Source organism: Lagenorhynchus albirostris, chromosome 3, assembly GCF_949774975.1.
Source record: "Lagenorhynchus albirostris chromosome 3, mLagAlb1.1, whole genome shotgun sequence".
Classification (NCBI taxonomy): domain Eukaryota; kingdom Metazoa; phylum Chordata; class Mammalia; order Artiodactyla; family Delphinidae; genus Lagenorhynchus; species Lagenorhynchus albirostris.
The window spans coordinates 124982683-125004462 of NC_083097.1; the positions used below are offsets into that span (position 1 = coordinate 124982683).

Genomic DNA, 21780 nt, shown 5'->3' on the forward strand with positions numbered 1-21780 from the left:
GAATGTTTACTTTGCTATTGTTAAGTGTTCTATACATGTTAATTAAGTCAAGTTGGTTGAAAGTGCCCTCGGTGTCCTTCAGGTCTTCTTCAGGAGTCATATAATCATAACTATGTATGTACCTAATTATAGAATTTGAGAATACAAAAAGTAAAATGATGTAACTTGAAAAAGAAAAAGAATTATATCTGGGGATATAATTATATCTGGAGACATCAACATCAACACTAATTGATATAACAAGTAGATGAAGAGAAGTTACAAGAAAAAAGAATAAAAGAAGTCGAAATTCAACCCATATTTCTCCATCATCAGTATCACATCATTATCATTAAACATTTATTGTCTCCCTGGGATATGTTTCACCATCAGGGGTTGCAAACTCCTGTGTCTACAAGGGCCAAGCAAATGAGTAGGTTAGTGGAGTTGGCTGGGTGACACAAGCTTTATAGGGGTCAGGGAAACAACAGGAAGAGGTACAGCCCTGATGCACTGGAGCGGACATGCCCAGTCTAAAGAGGAAAGCCCTGCTTGAGTGTTAGAAAATAAGAAACACGATTAGAAAATAAGAAACACAATGTGAAATATGACGAGACCCGATTTGGCATGGAAACCAGAAATCTACATCTTAAGTGAAATATCCCCATTTTTTAATGTTGGAAAGATAAATCAAAATGATATTTGAAACACTGTGTGGGCCAGTACTTTAGTACAAACAAACTTTCCTGCAGGCCAAGTCCAGCCCAAGGGCCTCTGCTTTGCAACCTCAGGTGTAAATGCTAATTCTTCCCCTTGGAGAGTTCACAGTTTAGTTGGAGTAGTGAGTTATGCACTTGGGTTATACATTTCAAGGGAAAACATGGTGGGATCCATTGAGAGATAAGAACAAAGTGGAATATATTGAAACTTTTACTCATTCAACAAACATGCATTTATCACCTGCCCTATTCCAGGCATTGTTCTAGGTAGTGGAGATTCATCAGTGAAAAGAACAGATGAAATCCTTTGCCCTCAAGGATCTTATAGTCCAGTGAGAGGATAAAGATAGTGAAAAATCACAAATAAATAAGTAATGTAGTGAGTTATAAGAGGATACGTCCTATTTTTTTTTTGCGGTACGCGGGCCTCTCACTGCTGTGGCCTCTCCCGTTGCGGAGCACAGGCTCCGGACGCGCAGGCCCAGCGGCCATGGCTCACGGTCCCAGCCGCTCCGCGGCATGTGGGATCCTCCTGGACTGGGGCACAGACCCATGTCCCCTGCATTGGCAGGCAGACCCTCAACCACTGCGCCACCAGGAAGCCCCTATTTTTTTTTAAGTAAAAAAAAAATAAAGACTGGAACTGCCAGGGTAGAGGGGCTGCAATTTTTATGAATATTAGGACAGAGAGAGATGTGGTCACTGAGAAGGTGACAACTGAGGAGAGATTTAAGGACATGAGGAAGGGATGCATGAATATCCGGGAGAACAGCATGCCAGCAAAGGGAAGATCCGGTGCAAAGACCCTGAGGCAGGAGTGTGCCTAGCATGCTAGAGGAAGCCCAGAGTGGAAAGTATTGCTTGAACAGAGTGAGCCAAGGTGAGGAAGTGATCAAGTTATATAGAAAGCAGAGAGCGCCTTAAAAAGGAGTAATTGAAGAGTGTTAAGTAAAAAGGCTGTTTACAAAGTTGGTCACAGAGTTAAGATACATCAGCAAGGTCAGGGCCTGGGGAGGTAGCAGTAGCTGGATATCTTTAGCACTCCTGGGCCAGAAGGGGGCAGCAGAGAGCAGGATTTCTGGACCTGGGAGGGCTGGCTGTAGGAGAGGGCTGCTGGCAGATGTGGTCTTTGGTAAAGCAACACAGTCATGGCCACAGCCAGGATTAGCAAGAAAAGAAACAGAGGACTAAATACCCCAACGTCTCTCAGTTCCCGTTTCCCCATCCTGTACCAGTGCCTGCCATTGACTGATCAACTCCAAGCCAAAAGCAGTGGAGCATGTTTGAAGATTCCTGTGGCCAGTCTCCTGGCAAAGAGAGGAGAGTGGAAAAGGCTGGAGAATGAATCTACAGGGACAAAAGGAGAATGTACAGGACAGAGAGTAGTGGGAAATGAAGTCAGAGAGATATGACTCTGGTTTTAATGTCAGCTTTTACTCTAAGTGAAAGGTGGAGCCCCTGCAGGATTTTTAGCATAAGATTGATATGATTTGACCTTTAATTTATAAAGAATCACTCTGGCTGCTCTATAGAAATTAACTGTGGCTGAGAGAAAGACAGGGGTACAGACTATTGGCCCTGACTTGGACCATAGTGGTAAGCAGTGGAGGTGGTGAGAAGTGTTCTGATTGTGCTTATATCCAAGTAGATACAAAAGATTTCTATATGGATTAAGTGTAGGATGTAAGAGAAAGAGAAGCATCAAAAGTGACTAATGTTTTTATACAAGCAGCTCATGCAGCTCAATAACAAAAAAACAAACAACCCAATCCAGAAATGGGCAGAAGACCTAAATAGATATTTCTCCAAAGAAGATATACAGATTGACAGCAAACACATGAAAGAATGCTCAACATCACTAATCATTAGAGAAATGCAAATCAAAACTACAATGAGGTATCACCTCACACCAGTCAGAATGGCCATCAATCAAAAAATCTACAAACAGTAAATGCTGTATAGGGTGTGGAGAAAAGGGAGCACTCTTGCACTGTTGGTGGGAATATAAATTGATACAGCCACTATGGAGAACAGTAAAGAGGTTCCTTAAAAAACTAAAAATAGAACTACCATACGACCCAGCAATCCCACTACTGGGCATATAGCCTGAGAAAACCTTAATTCAAAAAGAGTCATGTACCACAATGTTCATTGCAGCTCTGTTTACAATAGCCAGGACATGGAAGCAACCTAAGTGTCCATCAACAGATGAATGGATAAAGAAGATGTGGCACATCTATACAATGGAATATTACTCAGCCATAAAAAGAAATGAAATTGAGTTATTTGTAGTGAGGTAGATGGACCTAGAGTCTGTCATACTGAGTGAAGTAAGTCAGAAAGAAGAAAACAAATACCATATGCTAACACATATATATTAAAAAAAATGTTCTGAATAACATAGGGGCAGGACAGGAATAAAGGCGCAGACATAGAGAATGGACTTGAGGACACGGGGAGGGGGAAGGGTAAGCTGGGATGAAGTGAGAGAGTGGCATGGACATATATACACTACCAAATGTAAAATAGATAGCTAGTGGGAAGCAACCACGTAGCACAGGGAGATCAGCTCAGTGCTTTGTGACCACCTAGAGGGATGGGATAGAGAGGGTGGGAGGGAGATGCAAGAGGGGGGAAATATGGGGATATATGTATACGTATAGCTGATTCACTTTTTTATACAGCAGAAACTAACACACCATTGTAAAGCAATTATACTCCAATAAAGATGTTAAAAAAAAAGTGACTAATGTTTTGGTCTGAGCACCTAGAAAAATGGAGTTGTCTTTAACTGAGATAGGAGAACCTGCAGGTGAAGCTAATTTAACGGAGGGATGGGTGGGTGGGTGGGTGATGGACATATTAAGTTTGAGTCTATTAGATGTCCAAATGAAGATGCTAAGTAGACAGTAGAATAGACTAGTTTGGAGTTCATAAGAAAGATCTGAACTGAAAATGTAAATTTGGGAATCATCAACAGAGGAATATATTGAAAATATGAGGTGGAAGAAACACTTCCAAATGGGAAAAAAAGACGGCTTCATGGGAGGGGCATGGCATGTAATGTGCATCTTGAAGGATAGAATTTTTTTTTTTCTTCCTCTCCCTCCTCTTTTGAAGGATAGAATTTTGACAGCAGAAATAAATGAGAAAAGCATTCCAAGTGGAGGGAAAGCCACTAGTAATAATGCCACGATAGGAAACTGGAGGCATGTTTGGGGAAGGCCAGTAGAGTTGGGAGGGGCTGTAGCCTTGCTGTTCAAGGAAGTCAGGGCAGAAATGGAACTAGAGCGTGGTTCCTCGCTTCTAGTTCATTCATGCATTTGTCATATACTCACCAAACAATTATTTACCACCTACTTGGCCTAGGAGCTATGCTCTGTTCTGAATATTATAATAAAAACACTTAATGAGCAGTAATTATGTACTCCATGCAAAAAACAAAACTTCACCATCAACAAAATGAAAAGGCAACTTGTGGAATGGGAGAAATTATTTGCAAGTCATATATCTGATAAGGGGATGATATCCAAAATATATAAAGAACTCATACAACTCAATAGCAAAAAAAAAAAACCCCAAAGAATTCAACTTAAAAATGGGCAGAGGAACTGAATAGACATTTTTCCAAAGAAGGCATACAAATGATCAACAGATACATGAGAAGATGCTAACATCACTCTTCATTAGGGAAATACAAATTGAAACCACAATAAGATATCACCTCACACTTGTTAGAGTGGCCATCATCAAGAAGACAAGAGATTAAAAAATTCTGGCATGGATGCAGAGAAAAGGGAACCCTTGTGCAGTGTTTGTGGGAATGTAAATTGGTGCTGGCACTGCAGAAAACAGTATGGAGGTTCCTGAAAAAATTAAAAATAGAACTACCATATCATCCAGCAATTCCACTTCTGGGTACATATCTGAAGTAAATTGTCACTCCTTGAAAAGATAACTGCACCCCCATGTTGATTATAGCATTGTTTACAATAGCCAAGACCTGGGAACAAGTTAGATGTCCACTGACAGATAAATGGAAAATGTTGATGTATGTAATGGAATGTTATTCAGCTATGAACGAGAAGGGAATCCTCTCATTTGTGACGAGATGGATGGACCTTGAGGGCATTATGCTAACTGAAATAAGTCAGACAAAGACAAACACTGTATGATCTTACTTATATGTGGAATCCAGAAAAGCCGAACTCATGGAAACAGAGAACAGACTGGTGGTTGCCAGAGGTAGAGGATGATGGGGTGGGCAACATAGGTCAACGTGGTCATAAAGTACAAGCATCTAGTTATAAGATAAATAAGTCCGGGGATGTAATGTATGGCATGGTGACTATAGTTAACAATGCTGTTTTGTATATTTGAAAGTTGCTAAGAGAGTAGATCTTAAAAGTTCTCATCACAAGAAAAAATATTTTGTAACTATGTGGGGTGATGAATGTTGACTAGACTTATTGCGGTGATCATTTTGCAATATATACAAATAATTCATTATTTTGTACACCTAAAACTAATACAATGTTATATGTCACCTGTAGCTCAATAAAACTGGCAAAAATGTAATTTAAAGAAAGAAAAATAGAAGGAGAGTAAAAACAAAAAACGAAAAAGTAACTATATTTACAGAACACCAACTTTGTGCTGGATGCTTTTCTGGCCACTAGGCATAGACCAAGAAATGAAATGGACCAAGATCCCTACTATTGTGTAACTTTCAGAGTGAAGTTTGTCCAGCTTTAGCAAAGACCCACCTGGCAAGAAGGGCCCCTTTCTGAAGGCTCACCTACAGCCCTAGTCCAACGGCCGCTTATCTCTCAACTATTTTCTACTCTGCCTTCCACATCAAGACTCCCAGATGCCAATTCTTTGGTTTTTACAACTAATGTTTTATTTAAAATTTTATATTTTCATGATGAAAACTTTTTATATTATGTGTAATAATAATAATACATTTTGATCAATTAAGTAAAAAACAAAAGAAAAGGATCTTCACTTAATCCTTACAGTGCCCCATAAGAAATATACTAACATTATCCTTAGTTTAGAGATCAGCAAACTAAGAGTCTGGGTGACTCACCCCAGCTCACCCGCTCACTGGGCACAGCAGCGTCAGGGCTTGAGCCCAGGAGGGGAACTGCGGGGCCCTGGTCCTCATCACTCTGGTCAGTGCCCGAAGCTCTGCCAGGAGGACCCATCTGCGTCTGTGCGGTGTAGACACGCGGCCGTCACAGGTGCAGATAGGTCACCACACCACGGGCGAGGTGACGCCCAGACTTTCCTCTGCAAGGGGTGAAAGTGAGCCCTTGCCAGGGGTCAGCTGAGGAACTAGCCCAGCAGCTCAGGGAGGAGGCCTGGCTGCTGACCTGCTGACCAGGGCAGAGGTCACCACGCTGCCAGCTCTGACCTCACCCAGGACTGCTGACTGCTCTTTCCAAAACGTCAGTTTCCTGTTTCTTGGCTCCCACATCCAACCTGGGGTCAAGGGCAGGCAACTGACGCCTCACCCTGGAAGGTGAGCCGTGAAAGTGTCCTTACGGTAACGTGTCCGCTCCCCAACCCCAGTTAAAGATAAAGAAACTGAGCCTAGGGCTTCCCTGGTGGTGCAGTGGTTGAGAGCCCGCCTGCCAATGCAGGGGACACGGGTTCGTGCCCTGGTCTGGGAAGATCCCACATGCCGCGGAGCGGCTGGGCCCGTGAGCCATGGCCACTGAGCCTGCGCGTCCAGAGCTCCGCAACGGGAGAGGCCACAACGGTAAGAGGCCCGCGTACCGCAAAAAAGAAACCGAGCCCCATAAAGACTAAGTCATTCGTTCAACACTTTTAGGCAATTTTGTGGCAAAGCCTCCCTCAGACCTCAAACCTCAGGACTCTCAGTTCAGCGTGCTTCCACAAAACATGACAAATTAATCAGTTCATGTTTTAAAAGTAGGTTCCCTAGTGAGCAGACTGGGATAGGATGGGGTGTGTGTGTATGTTTGCCAAGTACAAGCCCAGGGTCTGACACTCCCCACCCCTCCCAGGGAAGAGAATTTCTCCTCAGTCCAGCTTATCTTGAAGAGGAAGTCAGGTTTTCAGGGAATGGGAGAGCAAGGGGGAGCCCTTCCATCCAGCGAGTCCACCTCAGGTGTCTTTCCTGGGCACCTGGGCACCCACAGCCTGTGCAGCAGCGTGGCTGGAAATAGTGAGAAATGGAAGGAACCTAAATGCCCATCAGTGTGGAGGTGGGCAAATATGATGGTGCATTTAGTCAGCAGTGAAAAAGCATGAAGCAGGTCTAGATAGAGAGTCAAGGGAAGACCTCTAAGACATACTCTGAGGCAAAGACTGAAGAAACCTGTATATAGCACATACGGTGTGGTCCCATTTATGTACAGAAGCACACTGTATATGTGACTTCGGCTGTATAGGAAAGGGCTCACATTGCCTGATGATGGACATTTGTTCATTCGTTCCACAGATGCGCATCGAGTGCCCTCCCTGTGCCCCTCACTGCGCTGGATGAGGGATCAGCAGTGAGCAGGGCAGACAACATCCTGGTCTCCTGTAGCCCGGTGAGGGGGTGGGGGTAGGAGAAGGGATAACCGTACTCTTTTTTTTTTAAAGAACTCTGTGTTATTTGAGGTTTTTAGCACCTATAATTTACTTGTGAATGTGTCATTGTAAATATGTAAATAAACAAAAGAAGAGGGTGGTTGGAGACTAGAAGAGGAGGAGAAATTCATAACTAAGTATGGGGTGGCAGAGGTGACCTTGGAAAGGAAGCACGAGGTGTCTCCTTAAAGGGTTACAGCACAACAGGCGATCAAAATCTCTGGAGAGAAGGTCAATGGAAATTTTTTATATACCTCCTAGACGATTTTTTTTTTTTGGATTACATAATATATATATATTTTTAACATCTTTATTGGGGTCTCCTAGACGATTTTGATTAGCTGAAATTTTGGCAAATACTGTCCCAGGGGTTCCTTTCACAGGGATGGGGGACAGAGTATAGACTTCAGGGATCTTTCAATGACTAGCTCTCCTTTCTTAATCTTCTGATCCACGCCAGAATTAAAGACTTAACCAGCAGGGGAGTAGCACAGGCAGGGCATTTGAGCTGCAGAAAAAATAATCACACCTGAGCAAACTATGGTCGTACCACAACCCCAGGCTTCTAAGTCATTCCGAGAATTATTTTAACTAAATGAGATTTGGGGTCCTAACCTCTGATATGATGTGCATCCCATATATGTAACACTACATTGGCGTGAAGCAACGGAGGGTGTTTTGGTGAGTGCTTTATTTTTCATTACCTAATTCCAGTATTTCTCAACCAGGGGCCGTTTTGCCTTCAGGGGGACATTTGATAATATTGGGAGACATCTTTGGTTGTCACAGCTGGCCACTGCCTTCCAGTGGGTAGAGGCCAGAGATGCTGCTACACATCCTGCAATGCACAGGACAGCCCCCATAGAAAAGAATTATCCAGCCCAAAATATCAGTGGTGCCACTGTGAAGAAACCCTTCCCTATTCCATCCACTCATACTGATCCATATCTTTGGCAACTTATCGAATAATTATTCGAATATTTCCACAGATCAGGGGAAAGAGATTATAGGCAGTTATTCAAATTGGACACCTTAGAGTTCTTGCTTTCTTTTGAGCAAGAAATTTAGTAGCTAAGGGGTCCCATGGTTGGGTTTGAATGCCAGTTCTGTCACTGACAAGGTGGATGAAAATGGACATGTTGTGCAAAATGTCTCAACTTTCACTTCCTCAGGTGTCAAATGACTATAAGCCCCATGAGGGCAGGGACTGTCTCTATTTGGGGCAGCAAAGTATACATATTCTCCTGGCACATAGCAAGTGCTTGTGTGTTTATAGAAGGAATGAATGGTATCTTTGTTATAAACATAATCATTTTTTGAAATCACTGCTACTTTTAAAATCTTAATTAGAAACTTGAATGTTAGGGATTATTTTTATTAACTGCACCTTGTCCTAGCAGAGCCAGACCTCACTGCATGATATGCATTAAATCCTGTACTACACATGTACAAGTATCGGTAGGGGGAAAGACTGTAGGTTCTAGCATCAGACAGCCTGGGTTTCAATCTGAGCTCCACTCCTACATGAGCTTAGACACTTGATTGACCCTAAGTCTCAAACTCTCCATCTGAAAAATGGGGTAATAACAATTCCTACCTCATAGGGCGCTTGGAAAAATTTAAGTTAAGTGAGATAATGTCTGCAAAGCCCTTAGCCCAGTGCTTGGCACACAGCAGTCTCTCAGTAAAAGGAAGCTTTATAATGCTTTTGGCCTCCAGCCTCCAAATCAAGGGCACCTTGCTCAGTTACCTCTCCAATGAGAAGTAAAGACACAGTACTGAAGTCAGGATCTGGCCCCAGAGACCAAGCTGACTCAGCTCCTTTCTGCTGCATGGGAATTCAGGGACTCACCCTTCTTACTCCCCACTCCATGTACCTGAACGAGGGGTTTTGGAACAAAAATTCCATATTCTTCTGTATAGCCACTTAGTCATATTCAAAATACGGCCCCAATGACTAGATACACAGAATTTTCATTCTGCTAAAAGGCCAAAGGACACTAATAAAGATGTCAACGCTGAAAATTGTTTGGAGAGCAAAGAAACAAATGAGGAGAGAAAACTGCAGCCTTTGATTCAATAATGAATTTTGCATAAAGGGCTCCGTATTACAGTGCACTAGAGACCATGCTGCCACACACTCTGCATTCCATTTTTTATGAGAAAGAGGAAAATGGGGGAAAAAAACAACACTAAATTGATATTAAGGGCATATTAAAGACAGTGTATTCAAGTATATATCTTGATTTGAGCACATGGACCCAAACCATTTATATTTTGTAGCATAGTAAAAGCTTGGAGCTGAAAAGAAGCATCTAGTCCAATCCCTTCATCTTCCAGATGAGCAAATTAAAGCATCTGGGCATTAAGTCACAAGCCCCACACCTTCAGCCTTGTGGTGGCCAACTTGGGAAGAGGAGCCATGGGGCTTGTCCCTTTGTCCAATCCGGCCTGACTCAGGGATTCAACTCCAGACTGGAGGGGACTGGAAGGAAACTTGGGTCCTTCTTCTCCAAGTGCACTCTTCTCACTGGGCTTGTAAAGGTTGCACGTTCCCATAATCTTTACTGAGCACTTACTATGTGCCAGACACTATTCTTGGTACATGAGCTCCAGAGGAGGACAGGACAGGTGCCTGCTCCTAATGCCCCTAGCTTCCAGTGGACGACACAGTGGGTAAAAGTGCACAAACAAATTGAACAACATAACTTCCAGTGGTGTCCATTCTCTGGGGAAAATAAAACAGCACACTGTGACAGAGAGGGACTGCCAGGGAAGGATGACTTGGAAAGCCTCTCGAGGAGGAAACTTTCACTAGAGATAAGTCCGGACTGCACAAGAATGTCCAGTCACATGGACATTGGAGGGAAGAAGTTCAGATCAGAAGGAACAGCAGCATGAACGCTCAGGGCAAGGGTGGGAGGCAGGGTGCACAGACAGGAAGCCTGTGTGGGTAGAACAGGGTGAGTGAGGGGGAGATGCCAGGAGAGAAGGTCAGAGCCTGGGCAAGGCAGCCTGCTGGGACTGCAGGTACTGGCCCGACATCCCCCTGGAATATGGAAGCAGGGCTGAGATTTGAACTGGAGCCTCCAGGCTCACGGTTTTTATAGTTCTGTGATGGGCAGACTTTCCCATCATGTTGAGTCACCAGGCCAGTTACAGGAGGACCCTGCGGCACTGGACTCTGGCCACGCTATGCTCACTCTCAGGACCTGGCATGGAACAGGCCTCCAAAGGCCAAGGGAGCCCCCAGGCGCAGAGTGACCAGACAGCATGGCGATGGAAAGTGGACCCTCCCTTCCCATTAGTCACCATGACCCATACAACGTCAGTCAATCATGAATCAGCCCTGCCAACCCAGAGGAAGGGCTCAATAGACCCTGAAGATAATTTTTTTAATCATTATTATTAATTTTTAATCATACAGGAACTCGTGAATACGTTTCTTTAAAAAGAAAAAAAAGAAAGAAATGAAATAAAATAAAACATGGTCCCTAAGGCTCATGTCCCCTAAACTCCTCTACTCCAATCCTGGTCATCTTGTCAGCCCTGCACCTCTGTCTCACCTAGAGCTGAATACTGTTATTATCAGTTAAGTGGGAAGCCTTCCAGACCATTTCTTATGCCTTAAAATGCATATGTGTTTACTCCTGGAAAAAGATAGTGGGATTTTTATGGGTTCATCTTAATAAATTGTAGCATACTGTATGTAGTGGCTCTGCAATTTGTTTTTGCCCCCCACCAGAAAATAGGTCTTGAATAGCTATTCAGGTTATATAAACACCCACCTCATTTTTGCTAATTGCTGTGTAATATTCCTTGGTATGATATGCCACAACCTCCCTATGGATTGTCATTTAAACTGTTTCCCGTTCTCTTTGTATTACAAATGAAATAATGCTGCAATGGGATTTCCTTTCTGTCCCCTTTGTGGGCATTCCTCTATGACAGAAGGAGGACTTTACTCTTAGATGCAATTCCCAAATGGAAGAAAATCAGTCATGAGAATTTCTAGCAACCTAGTGGTCAACTAGACCCCGGAGACCTTTCCTCACCGTTAGTTCACTGCATGACGTTAGCCAATTCCCACCGCCTTTGGGACTCCACAGGAGGAGGAACTTATTTTTGATGAATACTAAGAGCTCTCACAGTAATAGCGATCTAAACCTTGATGATCCCAGGTAGTGAACCTGTAGGTTTCTCTCACAAGTAGAAGTTTGATTCCCTTTCAGAGGTTATAAGGTGTTGTAGGAGGCCCATGGATTGCAATGTATCACTCCAGGCAGTGGCATGCACTCTAATGGTGTTCCTGGGGAAACGTCTAGTGCACACATACTGCTGAGTTCTGCTTGCCCTTTTCCGTGGCCTTCCTGGATATCAAGGGATATGATGTCACCTTTTGCAAATTCTGAGTAAATAACTGAGCTCGAATCGCTAAGTTATAATGAGATGAGGGAAAAATAATCACTACTTACTCTGCATACACTTTAATTTGCAAAGCACACAGTTTCTCATTTCATTCCTGGAACAACTTTGAGATACACACAGGAAAGGGAGAATTATAATACATATAATAATGTTCAATGGACGCTGTTATTCATTATAGCTGAGGAGGCTGAGACAACAAGAATTAATTAGTTGCCCAAGGTCACATAGCTAGGACGTGAGAGCAAACCTGGAACCCAGGTCTTCTGATTCCCAGTCCTTTTCTTGTGCACAGGGTAGCATTGTTCTTCCCAGCTGTGTAGCTGTGAAGACCCATTTGTAATCCTTAATTCTGGGAAAGGCATGCATCCTCAGCAGTTTCTAAAGGGTTTAGTGGAAGACCATATTCAGAGATAGAATTCAGTTCTTTTTTAAAAAAAAAATTATTTTTTTAAATTGAAGTATAGTTGATTTACTATGTAGTGCCAATCTCTGCTGTACAGCAAAGTGTCTCAGTTATACACATATAGACATTCTTTTTTTTTTTAAATGGAATTTAGCTCTTAAAGAGCCAAGTGAATAAAGAGAGAAGAGAACCAAATTTGGGGGAAGAGGACATGGGAGCTAATGTAACTGAGCTCTAAGAAGGGGTGAATAAGTCCATGTTGTCTGAGAGGCTTTTACTCCACCCATTAATTAAAGATACTTTCTGGGATACTTTAGCTAGCTGGTCACGGAAGGCCTCTCTAGGGAAGTGGCAATTAAGCTAAGACCTAGGGGATGAGGAGATTCTAGCTTTGCAAAGAAACGGGAGAAAAGCAAACCAGGTATAGGGAACAAACAGCATGTGTGCAGTTTCCAAGATGGACAAACTCACTGAAAGGCCAAGGAATCCCTCTGTGCTGGGAGCCAAAGGGAGGGAGGGTCTAAGATAAGGGGGCCCCCTTAATGACTGATCTGAGCCCAGAGGGTGACTTCCAGGAGAAGATGAGACTTGAGGGAATCTTAAGGAAATGACTGACTTTATCTAAGGGAAGCACAGCAGAAGAGGGCACTACCAGCAGAACCGTAGGCAGAAGAGAAATTATTGGTGAATAATAATTGGGTAAGACAATCTCTTAATCCGTAAAGTGGAAGAGTAGGATAGGTTCACTGAGGTCTCTTTTAGGTTGTACCAACACGGAAACTGAGCCCAGAGAAGGCTGGCCAAGGGAACGGCAGGCCTGAGTCCAGCTCTCATGTCTCCCAGATTCCCATCCGGAGCTGGCTCCACCCCAGCTCCTTGCTTCTGCCGGCAGGGTGGCTGTCAGGAAGGAGGTTCAAGCTGCGGTCGGATGTGAGCTTGAGTCCTCAGCAGAACCCTGCAGTGGGACCGTCTGCCCGGAGCCCCCCGCAGCCAGCGCTGCAGCCCCCGACACTCTGATCTCAAAGCCAGTTCCTTTGTTCCCCCCCCCCGAAGCTTCCCGAAGACCTCAGGAACCCCTTTGATTTTTTTTTTTAACATTTCTCCACAAAACAATATGAGGAACAAGAGGAAAAGCATGGCCCCCATCACAAAGCTGTCTCAACCAGAAAAACAGGCCTGTGTCCTGCCAATTCCACTTAGTTTTGGGAGCTTCCCCAGGAAGAAAAGAGGTGCAGACATGGGGTTAGGAATTACCACACCTCTCCTGGGGGGAGGATGACTCTTCACACAGACCTGGGTCTCATCACAAACCTGGGGGATCAAGGGTCCCTGCACCAGCCTAGAACATGGTCAGACCTTCTGCCAAACTCCAACCACAGGACACTCAAATGCTTAGAACCAATAGCATTAGAGTGAAAGGAACCTCAGAACTCATGTGGTCCAGTCTTCCATTTGTAAATGTAGAAACTCTGGCCCAGAGAGTGTCACCTTACCAGTCAGTCTGGTTGTTCCAAAGCAAATAAGAGCCAGGTGTATGAGCATGTACTGGATGCCTGACATGGTGCTAAGTCGTTATATCTGTCATTGCTGTTGATGCTCTCAGTGAGGGAGGTATTGCTATAATCTCAGCTTTACATGCTAAGAAGCTATGACCTAGAGAGGTTAAGTCACTTCCCTAAGGTCACACAGCTGTGAAGAGCAGAGTCAGGACTCTAATTCACACCATTTTATTCCACCGCCTCCAGGCTAATTCACATCCTGCTGCATCAGGACTGTAACCAGGCCCTCCAACCTCCCAGCCCAGTGGAGCCACTTCCGTTCCAGGTCCATTAATCCTGAACGTGGTCTTGACTATTTGCATTCCACTCAGCTCTTCCACAAAGAAGCCTTGAGACCCATCACTTGTGTCCTGTCCTGCCTCCCCCACGGACCTGTGATTTTCTTTTGCCGCTTAATTCTGCACCCTCTCCTTCCCCCAGCCCTACACCAAATCATGGTGGTGGTTCCTTCCTCTTTAGCCTCAGCTCAAATGTCACCTGTTAGGGAGACACCCATCCCTTAGTGTCCATGATTGCCCCCTCTTCTCTTACTTTGCAGATTGCAATAATAAGTCTGTGTGTTTATGTATTGTGTCCTCCCCACTGTTCCTGGCCACACAGTGCTTGGCATGGAAGAAACACTCAATCAGAAGTTGTTGAATAAATGAACAAATGAATGAATGAACTAAAAAAGGAAGGCATACCTTAGTTCTTTACATAAATTACTGCCAAAATCTCTCGTCTTACATGTGTCCAAATGATTTTGTTAAACCTACATAATCCAAAATCTCACCTGAACCGAGGGCCTGGTAATTAGGAGTGTGCCCTTCCAGGTCTTTCTCTATGCATTATAGACCTATGTATACGTAGCACCTATATAGGATCCCATTTGTGGAAAAAATGGTTTAACTATTTTACGTGATATATTTTGTATATGCTGTATGTTCTCTGTATTATATATGTATTATATATAATACAATATACCCACATATATACATTATCCTAAAGAAGGACATACTGTATATATTTTTCTGCAATTTTCTTTTCTTACTTAATCATATACAGTGAAAATCTTCCCTCACTACTGCATGTAGATCTGTCTCATGTCATTAAAAACTACATATTATTTTTCAAATAAAAATAAGTATAGTACTCCCTCTTGGAGGGATATTCAAATAGTCTAGGGATGGCAAGTAGAAACTGTCAAATCACAAGTATCTGTCTCTGCCCACTGTTCCCACCTCTCATAGGCCAGAAGGATTTTTGTATTCCAAATGAGGATGGATGAGAGTGTACTCATGAATGGCCAGGAGCAGCACAGGAGTGGGGTGAGGGGGGCAGGCTGATGTGGAGGACAGAAGTATAGGATGGAGCTGGATGGGAACAAGAGAAACGCAACTGGAAAGAAAAGTTGGGGCCTAGGGCCGTGTTAGGCAATAATAGCAATGAGGGGGCAGAAAGTGGAGAGGAGAGCCAGGGACCACCTCAGTTAGGGACAGGAAGTCAGGAAAGAAGGGGGCTCTTTGAGGAGAAGAGAAGCATAGTGGGGGCAGCGGCCTGGGTGAAGCCCCCAAGTTTTCCTCTTTCCCATTATCTGTCTCCCAATGGTTTTGCCACCTGGCTTTCCAACACCAGGAGCATTCGCCTGAGTGAGACTTGTTTATCTCCATTCTGGAGTCGTAAAGTTCAAAACAAACTTCCAAACAAAGGGACCCTCTGCTCTGCGGTTCTCAGCTCCATTCTCTTGTGAGGGCAGAGCCAAGATTCTGCTTTCCTGATGATTTTCACAGCTGATTCCACCAAGGATCCCACCCCCAGCTTCCTCCTGCGTCCTTCCCGGCTGCCTCTGATTGTTGTGGACATCCTCACGGGTATTGCTTTTTTAGCCTCTTTTAACCCTTTTCTTCCTATCCTAATAACTGCGCAGGGAAGATAAGATTGTTTCCCCAACAGAAGCTAATTGGAGCTTTTAGACTGGACCAATGGTCTCTCCGAAGAGCTGAATTCATCAGCACCCAGCTGGATGTAGTATTAAAAGAACCCTAGACAAGAAGAACTGGTCAGTTAAGCCCCCTGTAATTGGAAAGTTCTGAGGCATATTTTCATGGCCACCACTCTATGGAAAAGCCCAAAAGTTCTACATCAGTAGAAAATGACAGGACTGTCTCTGAGGGTAGGTATAAATGAGGGATGATATTAATAATTAGCATACATCGTCTTCATTTGCCAAGCATTACACTGAATATTATCATACACACAACAATCCATGAGGTAGGTACCATGTTATAACCATTTTACAGATGAAGAATTTGAGGCTTATAGAGGCTGAGTCTCTTGCTAGTAAATGATGGAGCTAAGACTGAAAATCAGCCAGGCTGGAAACTGCTCCTGAGCTCTTAACCAAGCCACCATCTTCTTTACCTAATTCACACTTGGCTTAGTTAGTTACCGTCTATCCTCACTCCTCCCCAAAGATTTATGCTCCAGGAGGCCAGGGTCCTTGTCTGTCTTCTTGTATCCCCAGCTGTCAGCACAGGGCCTAGCACCGAGTAGACACACAATAAATGACTGCTGAATGAATGATATGCTTTTATTTGACTACATAAACCTGAAATCTGAAAAGTTCTGAACATTGAGGTTTTGGGTGATAACTAAATATGTTCACTGAAAAGTCTTAATTTTACATATTAAATTTACCTGAACTTTCTCCCAGGGGGAAAAAAAATTAGAACCTAGCAAGTTACATGTAACTTGGGAATTGAATAAAGAATCTCAATCTGAAAATGTAGGGGGTCTCTAAAGAGATCTTTGGGAATCATTTAAGTATGTATTAAGCACTACTATGTTTTCAAAGTTATTCTAGGCCTTTTCAGTAGCAAAGAGTGGTGAATCACCTGGGATGCTTGTTTCAAATGCAGAGCAAGGGAACCAGGAGCCATTTTTGCAGATCTCTCAGGTGATTATTATACAAACAAAATTGTGAGGAGGTTCCCCCTCCATTGGCAACAACTCCTAATAAGCTATCAAAACGTGTTTCAACCATTACCCTTCAATTTATCTAAAGATCCTTTAATGGCTGTCACATCTTGGAGTCCTGAGCCATATCAAAGTTTTTCACCCTGTGTAAGGTAGAAACATTGTATTTACCTAAAAGATGTTCTTTCCCCAGTTTTAAGAGGGTGGCCACCTACCCTTACCCTGGCCTCACAGACTCTGATGCAGTGACTCACTCTCACAAGGGACCAACCTAGAAACGAGAAGCTCTAGTCCAGTTCTGCCACCACATGTTGTGTGTCTGAGGGCAGGTGGCTCAGCCTCTCTGGCCCACTGTTTCCTTGTCTACAAATTGGGGGTGTGAGTGTTCACAGCTTTTTTATTCTACCTGTGCTCTAACCAGAGACATGGTATAGACAGGGATTATGTGTCCTTTCAGTCTTGTTCTTCTACACTCCAAAATCATGGTTCTGTGATGACGAACTATGTTCAGAAGGTGACAGGGCAAGTAGTCAGGGGAATGTAAAAAATCTCACCTCACTGAATTCACCATGACCAAGAGAATCAGAATTTAGGTCTCTTTAATACACACCTACAAAAACTGATTCCAGGAAAAAGAAAACTTTTGGCCATACAAAACTGGATGAACCAGTGAGGTTGAGTCATGAGGGTACTCACCTGCTGTTTGCCTCAGACAGGGAGTTTCAAGGCGGGCATTCCTGGAGCTTCTACTCTTGAGGGCTGCACGATATTAGATCCAGGAGAGACCTGGGGCGTTCTGTCAACAAATATTTATTGATACCCACTATGTGCCAGGTGCTCTTCTAGGTATTGAGGGCCTGGCAGTGATGCCAACTGACAAGACCCATACTTTGATGGAGCTAATATTCTCATGGAGAAGAGGGATGATTAAAAATATTGTAACAAATGGGTCAGTGATAAGGGGTATGAAGGGGGAGGTAGGGACAGAAGTTAGCAGACTGGAGGAACCCCTAATCTCTTATCCACGTGTCCAGTCGCCACCTTCTACACTTGGGGACGAAGAGGCAGAGACAGCAGTCACCTGCTCAAGACCAGACTACACCCAGCTGGTGAGAAGCAGAGTTGGAAGTGAACACTGTCTTCCTGCAAAGCCAATCCTTTCTTCACAGACTCTCCCCATGAAGGGTCTATTTTCCTATCATGGTCTAGTCCTTAGACCCCAGAATCAAGGAAGGGAAACAGCGCTCAAGCACCCCCTTGTTGGCCGCAGGACACAGGGTCTCATCCGTCCCCCTTCACAGCCCAGCACCCAGGGAGAAGCCCGGGCGGGGCGGGGCCTGGACACGCGCCGACGCGTCCAGCAGGTGGCAGCAGCGAGCGACCGCGCCCCCTGCGCAGCCACCCCGAGAGCCGGCATCATGGATGTCGAGCTCTCCTATTTCGCTTTGCTCGCCTTGGAATTCGAGACCCCAGACGAGGACCAGGATTCATGAACCGGTCGCAGGGGCCCGGGCAGGGGCCTCTGGCTCCCGACGCTGGCCGAGAGGTGGGTCCTGGGGCGGGTCGCTGCCCGCGGCGCCCGGGTGGGGACGCCCTGTCCAGCGGAGCCCGGCGCCCCGCGCGCTGCCCCCGCCCTGCCTCCCTGTGGTCCACACCCCCTTTGGGCTCCCGAGCCGCTGGGCTGCAATAGTCGGGGTGCGCGCGAGCAGGCGCTGCCAGCCCTGTTTCTGCCCGGCAGTCGGGTCCCAGGAGCGGACGGACCCGGCTCCCGCGTCCTCTCTGCCTCCTCCTCTTTGCTGCTCTCACCTGCGCCTATTAGCCCCCTCGTCTTCAAGGCCAGGGGCTACAGCCCAGACTCAGAGGGGGACAGCAGAAAGAGAGCACCTGAGGATACAGAGCTGACACTGGACTGCCCTTTTCACCCCCAGGTGATGAGTGAGGTCGGAAGATCGCAAGATTTAAAAAGCATCTGGAGTCTCTGTATTGAAAGACCCAGTGCAAAGGCATCACCATGAACACGAGCAGTAAGTGGGTCCTCCTCTTCTTTGCCATGGGAACAGGGTGGGGGCGGGAGGTGCAGGAGCCGGCGCTGGGGCTGCCTGGAAGGAGGAAGAAGCCTGGCACGGGGGGACACATGGCCCCCAGACTCCTCTTTGGTCCTTTCTGGGCTCCCTCCTGGGCACAGGGATGTGGCTCCGGCTTTTCATGATGATGTGCTCATGTTTTATTGGCAGCGCCACTTGTCTGTGTGGGGAAGGCTGCTTGTCTCCTTCTAGCAATGCCTGGCAAGGCCTCGGAAGCAGTAGTGTGGCCATTGTCTGACTCGGGGGGCTCTGAGGAGACCTCTGGGCTCACAGCTGGAAAGCCAAGGAAGGCCCTGCTTGTCCTGGAGCCGGGAGGAGCAGGGAGGCTGGCCTCGGGCTGGTGGGTGGGTGAGTGGATGTGGGCAGGCCGTGGGATAGGAATGAGCAGTTTGATAAACAAATCATCAGGAAGCCACCTTTGGGTCTGGAGATTGTGAAATATCCTGCTCTTGTGTGCAGGCAGCCCCAGGGGCACAGGGCTGATTTTTTCACACACCTGCAGGCTCTTTAGCCATCATGAGAATGAGAGAAAAGAGACAAGCCCTTCGGCCAAGGTCTCTTAACATCCCAGAAGCAGCAACTGCTCTGCAGAGCCAGCACCAGACATTTTGCTGCTGGGCTGAGCCTCAGCTGCTGAGAAATGCAGTAAGAAATACGAGGCCCAATCCCTTTCTCCTCAATATAGTACCTTTGACCATGGGCACCTGCTGGGGCGGGTGGCATGGGTGCCACCTGGAAGGAGGTCGGGGTTCAAGTCCCCCCTCCTGCCTCCCGGCCAGCTTTGCTTGTCTGGGTTATTTAGCAGCAGGCGGGGTTGTTAAACCAGAGAACCCCTAGGAACATTCACTTCCCTGGGTCTATGACTTTGCCATCTCCTCTCTGGATCCCAAATTGCTCATCTGTGAAATGCGAAGGGTTGAATTAGAGGTCCTTCTAATCTAAGAATCTGCAAGTTTCTTCTAAAAAAGCTAGAGCTGAGAAGCAAGGCCATAGAAATCAATACCTTCTGAGGCTGTGCCCAGACCAAACCCAGTTTCCTCACCCTCCCTCCATTTTAAGGCTTATGGCATGGAAGGGGGGAAAACAAAGCGAAAGCCAGGGAGATGGAAATGAAATATATTTATTTACTATGTATTTGTATGACTCATCTCTCTGCTGTCTTCCTTTGTGTATTACATAGCTATGCTAAGCAAGCGAGTGTAGCTGGACTCCCTCTGCCTCTTACAGCCCAAGAATTTTGCCTCTTGATTTTGACAATCTGGAACAGGGCCGCGGCTTCACACCAGGCTCAGGAAAAGAGCAAAAATTAGGTAGAACTGATCATCTAATGGGCCACATATTTGCATCTGTGTGCTCTCAGACAAGTAAGGATGTGAACTGCCTGTCGCTTCTCACTGTCTCTAGGGGAAAAAATTTTTTATGGGAGTCCTTTCTCACTAAACGACAGAAGAGAAAGGTGGCTCATTTATTTTTCAAGGAACTAAGAAATAAGGTACCAAGCAACAGACCCTGCCCTTTTCTCTCTTTGGAATCATAAGGAACTCTCATCCCATTAGCAACACTGAGTATTCCTGAAAGAAGGAAACAGATTTTACTTCTTTTAAATTTTCAAATAACAACCAATAGAATTGAATACTGCAGAAGAAGAGGACTAACAAAAATGCCATTCCAGCCTCATATACTTTTTCTAAGTGGGGAGAGTGTGTTTATTTTCTGGGAGTGGTGGAAAATAAACAGAGTGACTTGGACAGTCTTGGGGGCCCCTGAGGTTCCCTAAGAGGAAGTGCTTCTCTAAAGGGCTGCCTGGGGGCACACTGGAGAAACTCACGCTCAGGCTTAGAGGCTGGGCTTCATCATCATTGAGGTTCCTCCCCACCCTGGGAGTCTGCAAAAGGAGAGGGTAGAAATCAGACATTGCAGGAGTGAAGGAGTGACAGGGTCATAAGGTCACAGGGACAGAACGTTGGCATGAGGTCCTTGGAGTGACCTGATGTAAGCAAAAATGCTCTCCCCTTTAGGATGTGAAATTCTTAACTCAGTCCTCATCATGCCTGAAATTGAACCTAAGAGAAACTGTTCCTCGGTTTTTCTTTCACTTCCACTTACTGAGTCCTCACTCTTTACCAGCCACTGGGCTATGCATTTCACCTGCACCATCTACCCAGGCTCTCACATCCAACCTGTGAGATGGGCATTATTGCTCCAGTTTTACAGGTGAAACCTTTTAGCTAATGTTCAATAACTTCTTCAAGTAGTGCAGGTGATTGTTGGATTTTGAAACGTACTTGGACGCATAGCATTTTCGACAGTGTGTGCCGTGCCTAACCAACAGTTCAGATGTCACCATTGAGGTGGGGGCAAAGCATGCGCTTATTATTACATTGCTAATCCCTTCATCTGGAGAAGAGGAGCCCCGGCTACAGTCTTACAGCTCATAAGAGTTGATATAGCTCGGGCCCTGCAATCAGGTGGGTGCTGCAATCAGGTGGGCCCAGGTTCTAGTTCTCCTGTTTTCACTTATTAACTGTGTGTTCCTCAGCATGGTTGTGTCATCTGCAAAATGGGAATGATGGGACCTACCTCAGAGTGGAATGGAGATAATTGTTCATGTGTCGTGTAAAGTTCAGAGAGTGGTAACCGGGACATAGCTGGCATCATGTCAGTGATGGTGGCCAGGCTGTCATTGTCACTGCAGTAGTCATTGTGGTTCTTGTCATTGTTGACTTTATGAAATTAGCAAGCAGGTCATTCAACCTCTCCGATGTCACATCTTTGTCATAAATTGAAAGGAATGTGGGAGTGTGATCTTGAGGATTAAACAGGATTGTGAGAGATTGCTTTGTAAGTATATGTAAATTTTTTTTTAATTTATTATTTATTTATTTGTTATTTTTGGCTGCGCTGGGTCTTCACTGCTGTGCACGGGCTCTCTCTAGTTGTGGCGAGTGGGGGCCCCTCCTCGTTGTGGTGCACGGGCCTCTCATTGCAGTGGCTTCTCTTGTTGCAAAGCATGGGCTCTAGGTGCGCGGGCTTTCAGTAGTTGTGGC

At 45.2% G+C, this 21780-nt stretch overlaps 1 protein-coding gene across 5 annotated transcripts in view; it reads left to right on the forward strand.

Moving 5' to 3' along the window:
* ABLIM3 (actin binding LIM protein family member 3) overlaps positions 1–21780 on the forward strand; it is a 179141-nt gene that overhangs the window by 16137 nt on the left and 141224 nt on the right. The window contains exons 1-2 of one of the 5 annotated variants that reach the window (XM_060143941.1): positions 17997–18195; positions 18578–18673. In XM_060143941.1, coding sequence (XP_059999924.1) covers positions 18661–18673 — 13 coding nt within the window. In that variant the 5' untranslated portion in view covers positions 17997–18195; positions 18578–18660. Of the gene's footprint in view, positions 1–17996; positions 18196–18577; positions 18674–21780 lie in introns of those variants that run through there. The other 4 variants (XM_060143937.1, XM_060143939.1, XM_060143940.1 and 1 more) reach the window with 4 other exon arrangements.